This window comes from Pelecanus crispus, chromosome 7, assembly GCF_030463565.1.
Source record: "Pelecanus crispus isolate bPelCri1 chromosome 7, bPelCri1.pri, whole genome shotgun sequence".
Lineage (NCBI taxonomy): Eukaryota > Metazoa > Chordata > Aves > Pelecaniformes > Pelecanidae > Pelecanus > Pelecanus crispus.
In genome coordinates, this window is record NC_134649.1 from 51,402,199 (window position 1) to 51,417,836 (window position 15,638).

A 15,638-nucleotide genomic window follows, 5' to 3' on the forward strand; every position below is an offset into this window, starting at 1 on the left:
CCGGTCCCCTGATCCTGTTAGGAGCCAGGCACAATGGTGCCACGGTATCTCATGGGGAAGGCTTTTTTCCCAGCCTTTTCCACCAAAGCTGTAGCAGAAGGTAGAGACATGGACCATTTTTTCTATAATTCACACTCAGTTCTGCAGAAACAGACGTCTGCATCGATTGTGCAAATGCTGCAAGTTTCCTCTGAACCCAGTCCCAAGCAGCAAGCCTCCTGCTATTTCTTTATCCTATCTCCTGCACGCACCGAGCCAAACCTCCCGCTGTCAGAGCGGTGACTCCATTGCCTTCAGGTGCCCTCCACATGTTCAGACCACTAGTGACTGTGGCCTGCAACTCCTTCCCAGTTGAAGACAGCTCCTTCAAATCATTCTCCCCCAAAACACAAATGGACGGTCTGTTAGGCAGAGCATTAATACAAAACAAATGTTTCGAGCATGTAGCATTGACTTACAAGGGAAAATACAAGCACTTGGAATTTTTCCACTGCGCAACGGCAGGGACCTTTGCTGCAGCTGTTTCGAATAGACGTTGTGATTAATGGGGATAATTCAGGAATGAAAACCAGACCCATCGCCACACATCTGACAGACCGGTGCTACAGGCAGGCGGGCAGCGTTTTGTTTTTTTTTTAACCAAGAAATGCCTCTCTGAAGGCAACAGAGTTTGATCCAGAGGAACGCAAGGCACATGGGAGGCATTTGACTATCGCTAGTATTTAAATCACAGGCCTGAGCTGAAACCAGCCCACGTGTAAGGAGGTGCTGTCTGTCTGACTGCGGTGGCTCCGTGCTCATTTGTGCAGCGGGGAAGGTCCTGGCTCTGTCGATCCAGACCAAGACCCCCCGTGCCTTTGCTCAGCCGAGCTCGTGCCCACCTGGGACGGTCAAAGGGCCTCTCCGGACATTTCTGTCTGATCAGTTCTCTTCCTCCTCCGTATTTCAGCAGGCAGCACAGTTTCTCCTCTGATCAGGTCCCCACCCTCACTGTGGAGCACACGTGACGTGAAAGTCTCTTGGAAATCAGCTCTTTACTGTGCTCCAGTATGGAAACTGTTTGCTTTTCAGAAATGGGAAATAAGACTGCGGTAGAAAGTGCCACGATGGTCTTCACTGCCACGGCTTCAGGCTGAGCATGCGAAGCAAGGAGGGGGCTGCAAACCCAGTGCGCAACGTTAGCCCCTCCGAGGACCCGTCCGCAGGCGGATGGAAATGCAGGTTCAGCTGGTGGCCCATCAGCTCTGCAACGGGCCACTGCCGCCCCACAGACCCGCTCCGTCCATATCCTGTCCTTCCTCCTCCCTCCGTGGGGTGAGCCAGGGCTGCAGGGCACGGGGAAGCCAGCTCACCCCAGCATCATCTGCGCCGCCCCAGCATCATCTGCGCCGCCCCAGCCGCACGACGGCCACCGGCCCCGCCACAGACCCTGGACAAGCCTGCGGTGACGGGCACCTTCCCACCCCGCGCCCCCGGGAAGGGCGACGTGCCGGCACTCAGGAGCTACTGGCCATTAATTAGCTATGTAACGTGCCCAAGTCTTCAGGCCCACGTGATAAGACTCGACTTTCTTTCCTCTTTTTTTTTTTTTTTTTTTCCCCCTGAGAAAGCCTTCTTGCACAATGTCCATTTTTAGCACAAACTGGAGTTGGATCAGATGCCTCACATGTGGTCTCCACTCTCCAAAAGGAGAGATCAGCACTTTTTTTCTCCAATGGTTTAACTACATGCACAAAAACTGAAGATTAAAAAAAATTCACTAATTCACTTTTTTCTGCTCTTACAGGCTGGATAGTCATGCTGCATCGGCACAGCCATCCTCATTCGCTCCTGTAACTTTTTTTTCATTATACTGGCTAATTATGTGAGCTAAAATGAAAGATTATAAACTACAAAACCACAGGCTTTAGGACAAAAAGTGATCATCAGCTGGGATCAGAAGACATTACGATATGTATGAGGACAATACAGTATTGCTTCTGTGGCTATAGCAAACACTTTGGGAAAAGAGATTTTTCAAAAGCTTTTTCAAGGCTCTCCCCTGTGGGTATAATGGGGTGTCCTCCAATTAACTGCCGTGGAATCAATTAAGTTATTGCTCAATTCTTCTGGGAAATTCCAACCAGAACTGGGAAATGTTGGAGATAAAGCACTGAGCAGATGGACTGCTGATGTGCTCTGAGATGCCAAATATATTCCTTTTTGTTACCGTCGGAAAACAGTCAGGCTTCTGGGGCAGACATTCCACTTCTCCTGCTAAGATCTCCCCGGCCAGCGTGGAACCACGAGGACGCCTTCCACGCAAGAAGCCCCACGTGCCAACGGGCACCGACACGGAGCAGCCCCCTGCCCTGGCACCACCACGCCTCCCTCAGACAGTGCTGAACCGGCTGGCGACCGCCAGTACGGCTGCGCGAGCCGGTCAGAGAAAACAACAAATAACTGGAACAGTTTCCAAAACCTCAAGCCATTCTGGTTATTTTTCAGCTCCCCAACGGCTCTCTTCTCAAGCATGGTGAAAACGTTAGTTCGTGCTCTGGCCTTAGGAAAGGCCTGCCACGAAGTCTGAGCTCACCAAATCCCCAGGCAGAAGTGCAGAAGCAACTGAACTTAAGGTTGCTTTTCCACACTTGAACCTTTCAACACACCGGAGCCTGTCAACCATTAGTGACCATCCAAGTGGCAACGCTGGCAGGTATTTAGGTCCTCAGCTCTCCCATACATCCCTCATTACCGCTGCGTGCAGTGCTGAACACCCACAACAGCAGTGATCTGGTTCTCTTACTCTGAGATAGCTGTACATGCAGATGGACATCCAGTTGGTTAGCATCTTCTCCACCACAGATTCCGTTCTCCTCAGCATCAGCTTGGGGTTTTTGGAAGCTGAAGCGTCTATTAGATCCACCAAGAGGTCCTTCATGATGCTGGTGTAATACTCCAGTTTCCCATGCAAAGCAATAGTAAGCAGGGAGGCCAGGTTACACCTGAAATACAGAATTGTGGATGACTCAAGCACCAATCCAACAAGACTAAATGGCTGACTGGCATTAAAAAAAACCCAAAACACAAAGGCAGTATTTCAGACAATTTTCATGAGCCTTCTCAACAGTGTTAAAACTTCAAACCCTCTTTCAGTGCTGCAGGACCTTGGGTCAGCTTGCACCCTCTTACTGGTAAACCAAGTGTTTAGAGATACAAACACTCACGAGTGAGTCACTGCACCTTTTGGTGCTCTTAGGATAATGGAGGTTTATGGCCATCCGTTTCTAATAGAAAAGTGGGAGGCAAGTGCAACAACTTTCAACTGAAATGCATGGCTTCAGACATGGTCTGGATTGCTTACAAGTTAGGAATAGATCAGTCTCCTCCAGCTGCCACGTCTTTGATTCTGAAGCTCATACCTGTCTCTAACAGCAAAGTCCTTCTGTTGCTCGAGAGCATGGACAAACACGATGAGAAAGTGCTTGTTGTTGAGTAAGGTGGAGAACAGTGAGATTCCTTCTTCCATATTGGGTCTGCAGTTTTCAGGGATCTAAAGAAAAATTTAGAAAGGAGAGTGAGGAAAACCCTGGTTGTTGTTTTCCTCCAGCTTTTACCCTTCCTGACTGCAAGGATGTCCCTGCTGAACGCGGAGGTACTGAGCTGAAGACCCCTTACTCCCTCTGCTCGACACAAGTTGCTTTCCTGGCGAGGGCGCGACTGCGTCCAGGGCTGTATCAGAAGCTGCTCGGCCAGTGGAGCAGTGGCAGTGGCCATTCCTCTCTGTTCACCGCTTGTGAAGCTACCTGGAGTACCACGGCCAGATTTTGGGCTCCCCACTATGAGATGGATGTTGGCAAACCAGAGCAAGTCCAGCTGAGGGCTGCCAAAACAATTAGCGGGCATATGAGGAGAGGTGGAGAGAGCTGGGTTTGGTCAGCCTTAAGAAGAAGCGGTAAGGGGATATCGCACTGCAGCCTTCAGCTGCCCCATGGGAGGGCAGAGAAGACAGAGCCAGGCTCTCCTCTGCCAGCGCAGTGCTAGGACAAGGGGCAAGGGACACCAGCTGGAGCATGGGACACTGATTAAATATACAGAAGGAAGTTTTCACCTTTAAGGTCGTCGGACACTGGAACAGTGCCCCGAGAGGCTGTGGGATTTCCATCCTTGAAGATATTAGACACAGCTGGACAAGGCCCTCAGCAACCTCATCTAGTTGGAGCTGCTTTAAGCAGATCTCCCTTCCAACCTAAGCAACTCTCTGATTCTTCAATTCCTCCTTCTTGTCCACATGAAACCCAGCTCTGGGACAATAACAGCTTTTACCAAATCCCTGCTTGGGAGGAATCTCATTTATGATGAACTGCATATGGGACTGAAGTGACATACGATACGATACACCCGGGGAAAAAAAGCCCACCAGAGAGCTGGGGAGGATCTCAGGACAGAGCTCCTTCGTGTGAGAGCAGATCCACAGATCTGCCTTCTCCGATCAGCCAAAGCTGATCCGATGCTGGCACGTGTTAATTGTTTTGAGTGAACAAGCATCCCCCACACACCACAAGAAAACGCGTGGCATTGTCAACACACGCGAGTATGGTTAGCAACCAGGCAAGAGCGTTTGTTTTGCTAATGGGTTACTCACTTTCCATTCCCCCACCAGGAGCGGATGAGTTTCCTGGACCTGGGAGCCCACCTGGGAGCTGAGCTGCTGGGATGGCAGGATGTAGCACTCCTCGTAGAGCGAGGAACACTGCAATCAAGCACAGCGTTAGGGGAGGGCGGCTGCACCCGGCCAGGGACCTCCTCGTTTGCCATGCACCGCAAGGGAACGAGACGGAGAGACATGTCATCAAGCCTGAAGACCACCCATTATGAAGAAATGCATTGGTATGGCTTACGAAGCCTTTAAACACTTTGCAAGACCCTCTTGAATGAGCAAACACCACAAGAATGGGGGGAGGCAGATGTCTGCACAGACACGAGGCTGCTAGGGTATGGAGACTGCAAATAGACTAATTTGACAGATAGAAAAATCCCAGAAGAGAAAGCATTATAGAAGACTAAGTCAAAATAGAGGAGTACTGGGTGTTTTAACATATGTAACTTTTGAAACAGATGGGAAAAATGTTTAAATCTCTAACATTCATATAGCAGCCTGAATCTTAAAGACTCTAGTGTGCAGATATATAGAGATTGGATAACTTTAAAACCTGAGTAATAACTACTAATGAAACACTCTGCAGTCATAAATCATCATCTCACTCCTCACCACTGAAAAGCAGCTGCCTCAAGGGTGAAATACAGCCGCTGTTAAAGGCGCACAGCGACACAGCGGAGCAGCCGGTGACGGGAATTACGGCACCGGCGTGTCTGGTGCGGCTCTGGAGGAGGACTCTGGGTAGACAGACTGGGACTGGGAGCCCAAGGGACGTCTTACTGGGAGCACCAGCGCCCAGTCTTTGACAGAGAGGCGAGAAAGGGGGAGACGGAGACAGCTAATGAGCTCCTGAGGACCGGCGGAGCAGCTGGGAATGCTCGGTGGCACGCTGCGTGGAACAAAAAGCCCCCTCTCCCTGAACACCGACAGCAGATATGCCCTTCAGCCACCCTCCAGCCTCTGCTGAACAGAGCGGGGCGACACTGGAGCCCCTGGGGAGAAGGGGGAGTCCCCAGCACTTTCTGCTCACGTGAGAGAGCGCTTTCAGAAGGGGGGGGGTCTGACGGCATCGAACGCGCGAGCCAGAGCGACTCCTGGGACGGTGCCGCCGCCAGGCTCCTGTCGTGTGCGAGCAAGCCTGACCTGACTTCACACCCCAGGAGCTGCGTTATTCTGACGATAATTGAGGCTGAAATATGTGACAACTAAATATATAACAGTGGAATGATTTTGTTACACTGTAGTAACCCTTTAGCAGAGGGAAAGCAGAGCCCTGACCTGGTTAGGAAGGACCTGGGAGCAATTAGGTGCCCGTGAAACGCGGTATCGCCTTACTTTGGGGAAGAACGTCCGGGTGACAAAGTGCTTGTACTCCAGGAACGGGATCCCCTGGCTGCGGTTTAACTCCTTGGTCAGGTCTGTCATGTCTGTCTGCAGTTCCGCAAAACCTTACACAAAGAGACCCACAGAGGGTAAGAGCTCAGGTACTCTACCAGCTGAGACAGTAAGCAGGCTGGCACTGAAAAACGCGGCATGCCTCACCTCTGCCTCCTCGAGCCTTTCCCTCGAGTGGGCTGAAGCAGGGTTTCTTGAGGAGCAGCAGATTACTGCCACGGTTTAGCCATCAGGACATTCATCATGTCCCGCAGCACTGACAGAGAGAACGTCTCCCTCGGCTCCAGGAGAGCAGCCCCCGCTCTGGTTCTGCAGGAGGAGGACCCCAGCCTGCGCTGCAGAGCGCCACGTACCGCAGGGACAGCAGACGCAGACGCTTGGATTGCTTCTCCCACTGCTCTAGCAGGAGCGTGCTGCAATTTTTGTTGCACCCAATCGTAAAGCACGCTAAAGATTAGCGTGGTCTTCAAGCAACCCTCTGACGTGGCCAAGGGCCGTCAACCCGAGGCAGGGAAACCAGCGGCACTGAAGATCAGTGGCGTGCCCAAGTCAGGCAGCGAGACAGCAGCAGAGCCACACTTCCAGCCACCGAGCCTCATTCACAAACCCTGCCGAAGCTCAAAGGCAGTGACAGAAATTCTCCTATAAATAATTCTATAAACTTCTACAGAGTAGAAGGTGAATGGCTTCAACCCTGCTATTCCAGCATCTCCCTCCCAGTCCTGGCTCCTCCTCGGTGCCCAGCATGGTGACTTACCTTTGCGGATTTCCTCCCGGATCTGCGACTCCATCTCCTCCATCTGGAGCAGGGTTTTCTGCCAGTAGCGCTCCGCTCTGCGGCTCTTTGTGCAAAACACAAAGAGAGCTGAAAAAGAGGAATGGAACAAGCCTTTGGGACTACGGCTTCAGAGCAGCTGCAGCTGGGATCAGAGCGGTCCTCTGCTGACATGGGTGCGGAAAGCTAAACTCAGTATTGGTTTAACACCTACAACAAGACTGGTATCTGATCAGGCAGTTGTCGATTATCTGTAAATAAGTAAAACCAGCTGGAATTTAATGATCATGCTGTAACTGTCATCTTCAATTTAGGTCTGGGCTGTCTATATTCAGCTTAATTGTATATTAATGTATTCCAGCTGATTAATGAATACAGATTTTAAGATGTTTACCACCTGTATTACAGTGTTCATGTCTGACAGTCTTCCCATGCCTCCAGAAATGTTTCTAATGAGGGGTAGTGCATTTAATAAATAGTGTGCATTATAGCCTTTATTAAAAATAAATTAAAACCCTATTAGAAACACCTAATTTGCTGTGAACTGACAGGTTTCTTGCTTCACAGGCATTCTGGGCATGCGATGAGAAGATACCCTAGCCAGAGGACACAGGTGTGTTGCAGAGCTTCCAGTGAGGTTCGCAAACTGCTGTGTCTGCTCCAGATCTGTAGCTAAGGACGCTTGCTCTGTCCTCCATGCTCTTTGCCAGGCGCCTGTCACTGGCTGTTGCTGACGACAGGACCTTGGGCTAGGTGGACCTTTGGGATGGTCTGGGACAGTCATGACTGTGAGCGAGCCCTATTCAAGTCAGTACGAGTCCAAGACCAGTTTCTCACCCCCTTCTTTATTTTGTATTACAGTAGCTACTAAGTGTTGGGGGGAAAAGCGTAAGTTTATAAATATCACAGGCTTAAGTAACAGAGCTGAACTATGGATTCAGCCAGCAAATGCTCCATGCTGCAGGAAGCTTTGATCCTGGGTACTGGCTTGGTCGTGTACAAAGAAGAGTGGCTACTTGCTGTGCCCGGGCCAGTTTCAGATACTGCACAGCTGCAGCACTCGGAGGTTTCCTAATGTGTGAATGAATCATCTTCACCCCTCCACATGCAATGAGAAAAAACCTCGGCAAAGCCTGGAAACTCACTGTTCTGTTCCCTTACCTACAACGGAGAGAACCAGCAAGATGCTGCAGATGACAATGGAGACGATGATTGCGGTCTCTCCTCCCCCAAGGTGAAGCATTGCAACTGTGTAGTTGAACTTTCCAACTTGGATCTAGAGAGGGAGAAGGAGGGAGGAAAAGCAGGAGCTGAGCAGCACGTTGCCAAGCTGCTCAGAGGTCGAGCAAGGAGGGACTGCGGGGCAGCGCTCGGCAGGCCTTCGCCCAAGGACGTACTGACCATGCTGGCTCAGCCCACCGGGCTTCGCAGGGAGCTGTGCCTTTCACTGCTGGACCTCGGGGACTTTGTGTGTCTCAAAAGAGCCCCGTTCCCTTCCTGCGTGCTCCGGTGGAAAGCCAAGGCTGGCTCACAGCAGGCTGCAGTGCTGCAGTGGTGCCCATCCCAGGGCCACCACATGGCCTCGGTGGCAGAGCCACAAGCTCCAGCCCACGTCACGGCCCCACCGTACCCACCCCTGAGCACAAGACAACCCTTTCTTAGAGAGCTCACCGTGCCATATAGTACTGCCCGTACTACTTTTACTAGAAAACTGCTTCCACTAATCATCCGACTTTGTTATGCCTCTGAACGGCCTTTGAATCCCAGCTGCACTCTCCTTTCTCCTCCAAAAGCAGAACTGCTGCCACTCAGGAGAAGGAGGGCAGAGAAACTTTAAAGTCTCTGAAATACAAATAAAGTAAGGGAATAAAAACAAATAATAATGAGACCAGAGATGAGTAATGTTCTTGCGGCTAAAGCAGTGGACTGGGTGTCAGGAGGTGCTGGCTCTGCTCCCAACCTGTACTTCTTGTGACACCAAGCACAACCCACTTGAGCGCAGCCCTTCAGCCTCCTGATCACCAGAGGGGGAGAGGCCAACGCACACCACAGACAGGCTGGCAAGCTTACTCGGCGCTGTTTATAAACGGCTCTCGAGGCCCCTGGGATGAAAGGGTTCAACAGCATCATCTGATAAGGAAAACTCATGACCACGCAAGTCCTTCACTTCTGGAAATGTGAGTTTCACTTCTCTCAAGGAATGAGAAGCCAGAGAAACTCGAGCAAAAAAAATGAAACGAGGTAGGGAAGAGATGGAATAATCTTATCATTGCATCTGCGTCATGGAGCACCCCTGGGCAAAGTGCACACCGTGGCTAAATTACAGTCAGCCCTCAGCAGCTGGGCCAAAGTAGTGCCACAAGCAGGGCCTTCCCACCACGTCCACGCATAAAACACCACGCAGCGCACAGCTCCATGCCCGCCGGGAAACCCAAGCCCTTGCTCTCGGGTGCGCTGGCGAGGGCACTGATGCTGCCAGCCGAAGGCATCCAGACAAGCCTGGGGGTCTGCTCCCTCCACAGGCAAGAGAGGAAGGACTGCCCCGCTGCGGGCAACACCGGCTGCCATCACCCCATCTTGGGGTCAAGAAAACCTTCAGCGCCTCCGACCATCAGTGCTGGACCAGACGGCCAGGCTCCCGTGGCTCCAAGCCTCAAAGTGCCCTTGTACCAACCCTCAGACGGCCTCTGACGGTTCCTGGGGTGGTGCCTCCGGGCAGCATCCAACACTAAGAGCTTCGGTCTCCTACCCAGTGTGCGCGGGAAGGGGACAGGGAGCCATGAGCACTGCACAAGCATCTGCGGAGGTTCGTTTGACACTGCACAGCACCCTGCCTAGCCTCAAGATTTCCACCTCTTTCGTCTAAAATGCTGCAATGAGGCAAGTCCTTGATGCGTTTTGAGTCTTTTTTTTTTTCCCACCAACTCAACCTTTTGCATTTGTCAGAGGAGAAATCCCACGCTTGCTGTTTAATTCAGTGTTTAAACAGTTTGGTCATGAACAAAAATGGGTTTGAAGGCCTTGGCAAGCTTCTCTTGTTTATTTGGACAGATCTACTCAATACAACTCTTTATAAGGGGAATTAATTAGGCTGCAGGTTAAATGGCAGCGTTTCCTGTCACCAGCACGTGGTAGGGGTGCAGAAGGGCCCGGGGCCAGAGGACTCCCCGCTCCCGGGAAGAGCTGTTGGGGCTGGGCAGGACTCCTGGGGCACGGGGCCGCCTCGGGGGTCACCGGGAACCGCGCTCCAGCTTATGGGATGGAGCCGTCGTGCAGCCTCCCACGGTGCCAACAGGATCCCCTTGGGACTAAACTAGACCAAAATCAAGCTCCAGCTCACCTAAGGCACTCCCAAAAGAGCTGCTCGAAAGTGACCCCCAAAACACAGGGAGGCTCAGGAGCCCCATCTTCATCACCAGCTCCTTCTCCCTACAGGCAGCTCCTGCTGCCCTGTGCGACCTAACGTGGACCTGGCCCGAGAACACCTTCACAGAACAGGCATACCCAAAATCACAGTCAGAATTAAGATCAACAGTGGGACGTGTTTTAAAGGGCTGTTTTCCTGTGCTCTATCACTGCAGATGTGAGCTCTACCATCTAAACAAGAGCAAACGGGGCAGTCACAGCAGCAGGCGTCTCAGCTCGCCAGAAGGGAGAATTTGCATCAGCAGACGAGGCTTCTGCAGCCCCCGATAGCTGTCCTTGATGGTACCACATAGGGACCACTGCGCAAGTCCAGCCCCGTGTTATCAAAGCTATCACTGGTATGTTATGAAGGCAGCTGTCGCCTACGAAATGGCCAGCAGGCGATAACTCAAACCACGTATGAAGGCTGAGTAAGCGCGCACGGACATGAATACAAGTTGATTATTTAGCTGCACTCTCACTGCTGGTGCACTCTTAATAGCTATGCGATACTTTAGGGCTGGGTATCATTCTCCTGCTTCCTAGGGACCTACCAGGCCATTGCCCTGAATGTTTTATGTCAAACCAAGATTAGGAAACTCATAAATTCCTTTTCTTCCCCAAAGGGATTTCCCTGTTTCTCAGTTCTCACTAAAACCAAAATTACCCTGTTTAAAATTTCCATGAAAATGACTTGGGGAATTCTGCTACTTCTGCATTTCCAGGTTTCCAGTTTGCAACAGAACTTCCTAGACCACAGACTGTAACCAGTAAACCCGACAACCCTGCCAGTGACTTGGTGGTGCATCTTCATGCCTTTCTTCTGGGAAGTGCAAGTCCACAGCCTCCTCAACTCCCTTTGCAGCCTTCCTCCTCCTCCCTGCCCACGCCACAGGCTCCCACCCATTCACTGCTAACGCACGGACGGGGAGGGGGGCTGCAGGGTCTCAGACCGTGGAGATGGAGGCATTTGTTCTTTCCAGATACAAAGAGCCACAGTCACATCCCTGCGTGGCAATGGGCTGCATATGACATGAGGGAAACTGAGGGCGAGAAGAGCAGTAAGTCAAGCCCTCTGTGGAAAAAAGGACAGTAACAAAGTATTGTGAATTTTGCAGTCACAAAGATGAACAACAGCCCTGAACACTGCACTCTTCACAGTGACAAAACGGCAGCCGCTGGGAAGCAACACGAAACCTTCCAGCCCTGCATACTCCTCTTGCCCTCCCTGGTCACACGCAGGCACCCATCTCCAGTGGCTTACTGGAGCTTGGTAAGGGTGGATTCTCAGGTCCCCTTGTAGCTCTTCTGCTGGCAGGAAGAGGCCAGCTTACTGAAAACTGTATGGAAATCCCCAAATGTATCTCACGAGGGACAGAAAGAAAATTACTGCAAGTGACAAAACCTCACATGCCTGCGATTTCACAGTGCCTTACAAGAACTGACAAAATCTTCCCCCTCACCCCCTCCAGCAGTTTACAGCACAGTTAGCTCAGTAGGCAGCTGCTGGTGCCCCACGGTTCGGAGCGTGGCAGCCCCTCTCCGTGACTCAGGGCAGCCTTAGCACTGCGCCTGCATCCCGCCAACAAGCCGCCCTGGGGACAGGCGCAAGCGCAGCATGCTCTGTCCACCTTTCGGTCGGCGTGGTCAGTGTGGCTTTCTGCAAGGCTGCCTGGCAGCGTGCTTGGCAGGTCCTGCCCGTGCACGCAAGCTGACTGCTTTGCATGCAGGGCTTGCAACAGGGACCCCTTCTGCCCCGCGTGCTCCGTGTGGGGAGGCTCCTGGAACTCACCGTCACCGGTAACTGTCTTTCCGAGGTGCTCAGCGACTCGTTGACAGAGCAGTGGATGACTTTGTCCGAAACAATCTGGATCTCGCATGAGATCAGGCCAATTTTCACTTGGTACTCGTTGCTTTCCAGGCCCAGGCTGTCAGGCTCTTTCTAATGACAAAAATAGAATCAGGATGTCAGTCTGTAGAGTAGCAGTCGGAATTGCAACCGATTTTCCTGCTTTACTTTTTGTATTCCCTGCTGTTTTTCAGACCTGGGAGGACTCTCCCTCACCAGTGACATTTTTCCAGCACTCCACAGGAAACCCTGAACCAGGCCATCCCCCATTTTCCTGTTTCCCATTCCTCACTCAGCATGGGGCATGGGACGAGCAAGCCCCTCATGGAACCTGGAAAAACCTGCTTTTGATCTGCCCCGGCTGTGCACCGCAGATAAGGATCTAAGCGCCCACCTGGGAGGGGGGAAGGATGTACAACAGAGGAGATAGCCGGGGGATGCGTCTGCAGAGCCTGAGAAAGGGGGAGCGCGTTTTCTGAAGGACATTGCAACCAGTGAGGATATCCTGCAGTGAACAATGGCCTTTGAATTACTACTGCACATTGTCCAAGCCACTCAATTGCTGTACCCCGACTTCCTTGTTCACTGAGCTGAATTCAGTAGCCAAAAAAGAAGAATGCATGACCTGTTTCTGCAGGAACAAATATCTATTGTCAGGACCTTCTGGAGTACCTGCCTGACTTCAGGCCAGTGCATTATCATTCTTTTTCATATGTCCCGTATTTTATTTAGCTTCTTGCCATTACATCCTCTAAATGCAGCTCTCTGTCGTCATGCCTCAAAGGGCATCCTCAGGTCAGGCTGTGTCTCCCGGTGAAGATTGATGCAGGTGCAGCAGGCTGAGCAAGAACTGCCTGCTCCTGCACAGCTCCTGCCTCTCCTGTCCTCATCCGCCCCCTTCTCCCTCCCGCGTTTGTGGACAGCCACTGTGCCAGCACTTAGGACTGGAGAGCTTCCCAGTGGGGAGCAGGAAACAGCCCCGAAGAAGCAGAGCTGTAAATGCCACTCTCTTACGTGTATAACCAGAGTTAAGGGCTCGCCAGGATGGTGCTTGATCCACTTCTCCTTCTTGGCTGTGAAGAACTGGGGGTCAGCATAGTACTCCAGGCTGAACTTGCTGATGTGCAAGGCCTCCTCAGGGTACATCTCCTCATCCAGAGCCGGACGGTCATCTGCATAGAGGCGACCGTTGAGATAGAAATCGGCAGGCGCGGGCTTGCTCCCCGCAGTGACGTTGGAGGCAGCTGGAGAGGGGCAGGTGATCACAGTGTCGGTGTGAACCTTACAGCTCTGAAAGCAGGAGAGAGCATGCACATAAAAAAAAATGACATCCTGAGTGCTCCCACGCAGCCTTGCTCCCAGCCCAATCTGTAGCACGGGCTAAGGCCTCAGCTTCACACCCCGAACATCGTCAGGCACCGGGCACGCAGCTCTGCTCCCAGTTACCAGGCGATACCCAGCAGGGACACCCACCGTTTGCTCTCTGCCAATGCCACGGACCACCATGGACACGTTCTGGACCAGCTCAAAGCCTCTTCCGTCCAGGGTGATGATCCTGCCCCCGCTTCCAGGAGAAAGGAAGAAAGAGAGGGTGATTGCAGAGCACAACACAGAGCAGCGAGATGCAATGGCTGGGCGTCGCCTGCTGTCATTTTCCCAGGGACGTTTCCCAGCTGCTTGAGCAGAGAATGTAACCCAACAGCCAAACTCTTCCTCCTACTTGCAGCGAGCACCCACACTGCTACCAAGACATCAGGGAAAGAAGGAGGAGCAGCAGCTGCTGCGGTGGAAAGGGGGGGACCTCTTCCAGCAGCAGGAAACTGCCCCCCTTGCTCCCACTCCTCAGAGGAGCAGCCCGCTTCTGCGTGCCAGGGGTACGCAGCAGGTTGCCCAGGCCACCGGCAGTGTAAGAGGTTAACCTCCAACCCCTCAAAGCAAGGGCCAGGAGATATTCCCCGTCCCTGCCGCACAGTGACCCTCAGAGAAATGTAAGTCTTGGGGAGGGAAGAGACCCGTTTAAGGTCGACAGGGATCCTGCATCTCCCAGTCACTTCTGATTTAGATCAAAATGTGAAAGTTGTTTTGTGTTTTGGATCTGCTGCCTGGAGAATGCGAAACATGGGCGTCTCAATGTGCAGTCAATTAACAACAGTAATGAGGGCCCTGATGCGCACAAGACTGCTAGGCAGCGCAAGGGGTGGAAAACCAGCACCGCTTGTTGGCTCTGGACAGCAGAAGCTCTACCCTGGGTTTACCTTCCCCTTCCTCTGCATCACATTTGATCTGCTTGGAGTATCTGTCAGGAACAGTCAGGACTTACAAATCCCATTATCTCAAGAATACTCCACACACGGTGACTTTGGGTCCAAGGCCTGAAAGTCAGGTTGTCTGAAATCTTTTACAACGCTGTAGATATTACCACGTAGTTACGATCCAAGTTTCTAACTAAGAGCCTGTCACATCTGCAGATGCGTTTACAACTTCTGTTTTGTTTTAAACTTTGCTTACACAGATTATTTTAGCAATATGGTAAGATAAATCAGATACAGCTAAACTTTTTCACAAGTTATTGACCCCTCACGGTCAACAGCCCAGCAACGCATTGGAGCAGCCAGGCTGCATGAGCCACCCAGCAGTCTGAAGAGAGAGACTGTCACATTCTCAGTGGTTTGAAATTTGGAAACTGCTGTAAATACTATGAAAGCAGACTAAGGTGACAGAGAAATACCCTGGTGGTTTCCCTTGTGAATATGGCCAGTGACATTCTTCCACTGTCTCTGTGTTTAGATACCGTTCTCGCCACTCAGCATAGTTTGCAAGCCTGCTAGGAGCTGAGGTTGGCTGAGTCACTGCTGCGCCTTGTCATTAACTTTCCCACAGCCTGCATCTTTGGCGCTGCGCTTGGGAATGCCGAGACACGGCTTTGCTCCAAGGCGATCAGACCGTCAGAGCCTGCTGCGTGCTTGCGCCCGAGCGTGCTGCTTTCAGCGTGGTCCTGCAGGCACAGGCGCTGGACTCTCAGATTTCTTGGTCAACCCTGGGTTTTCCAGGCTCCACAGCTGAGGAAGGTGGGATTTCACCACGGTATCCAAAGGAACAGGAGCCTGAGAGCTCCACAGAGACACATGAAATTAAAAGCAACATGCTTTAAAAATGAAATACTGTGACCTCAGGGAAGGCTGAAATCCAAAATTACAAATCTCAGCTTGTCCTCCAGCAGTTTTTCTGCCAAGAAGAATCCTCAGGGTCTCATAAAGCCCCCCACCTGAACCTCCCTAAAGCACCCACCAGGTGTACACAGTACAGTTACCAAGGCTGACTTTCTTCCATGTCTTAAATGCACTGAAATGAGCTATGGACAGCCCTGGTGTGCGAGACCTCTTCTACTCCAGTGCTGGGGTACCCCAAAGCACCCCGAGAGCTCTCTGTGGTGCCCCTTTCGTAGCTGTCTGCAAGGCAATGTCTCAAACCCCAGGGCTGAGAAAGCCCCTTTCTCCCTGCAGGACCCTCTCCCACCAGCCTGGAGCCGACCCTCCCTTTTGCAGGCAGATACATGAACGTGCCAGCTCTGAAAT

At 51.9% G+C, this 15,638-nt stretch overlaps 1 protein-coding gene across 1 annotated transcript in view; it reads right to left on the reverse strand.

Moving 5' to 3' along the window:
* PLXND1 (plexin D1) overlaps positions 1 to 15,638 on the reverse strand; it is an 83,858-nt gene that overhangs the window by 19,258 nt on the left and 48,962 nt on the right. The window contains exons 17-25 of the mRNA XM_075713815.1: positions 13,537 to 13,627; positions 13,078 to 13,353; positions 12,007 to 12,156; positions 7,971 to 8,085; positions 6,792 to 6,899; positions 5,975 to 6,087; positions 4,625 to 4,732; positions 3,402 to 3,532; positions 2,786 to 2,984 (exon numbers count right to left, since the gene is read on the reverse strand). Coding sequence (XP_075569930.1) covers positions 2,786 to 2,984; positions 3,402 to 3,532; positions 4,625 to 4,732; positions 5,975 to 6,087; positions 6,792 to 6,899; positions 7,971 to 8,085; positions 12,007 to 12,156; positions 13,078 to 13,353; positions 13,537 to 13,627 — 1,291 coding nt within the window. The remainder of the gene's footprint in view (positions 1 to 2,785; positions 2,985 to 3,401; positions 3,533 to 4,624; positions 4,733 to 5,974; positions 6,088 to 6,791; positions 6,900 to 7,970; positions 8,086 to 12,006; positions 12,157 to 13,077; positions 13,354 to 13,536; positions 13,628 to 15,638) is intronic.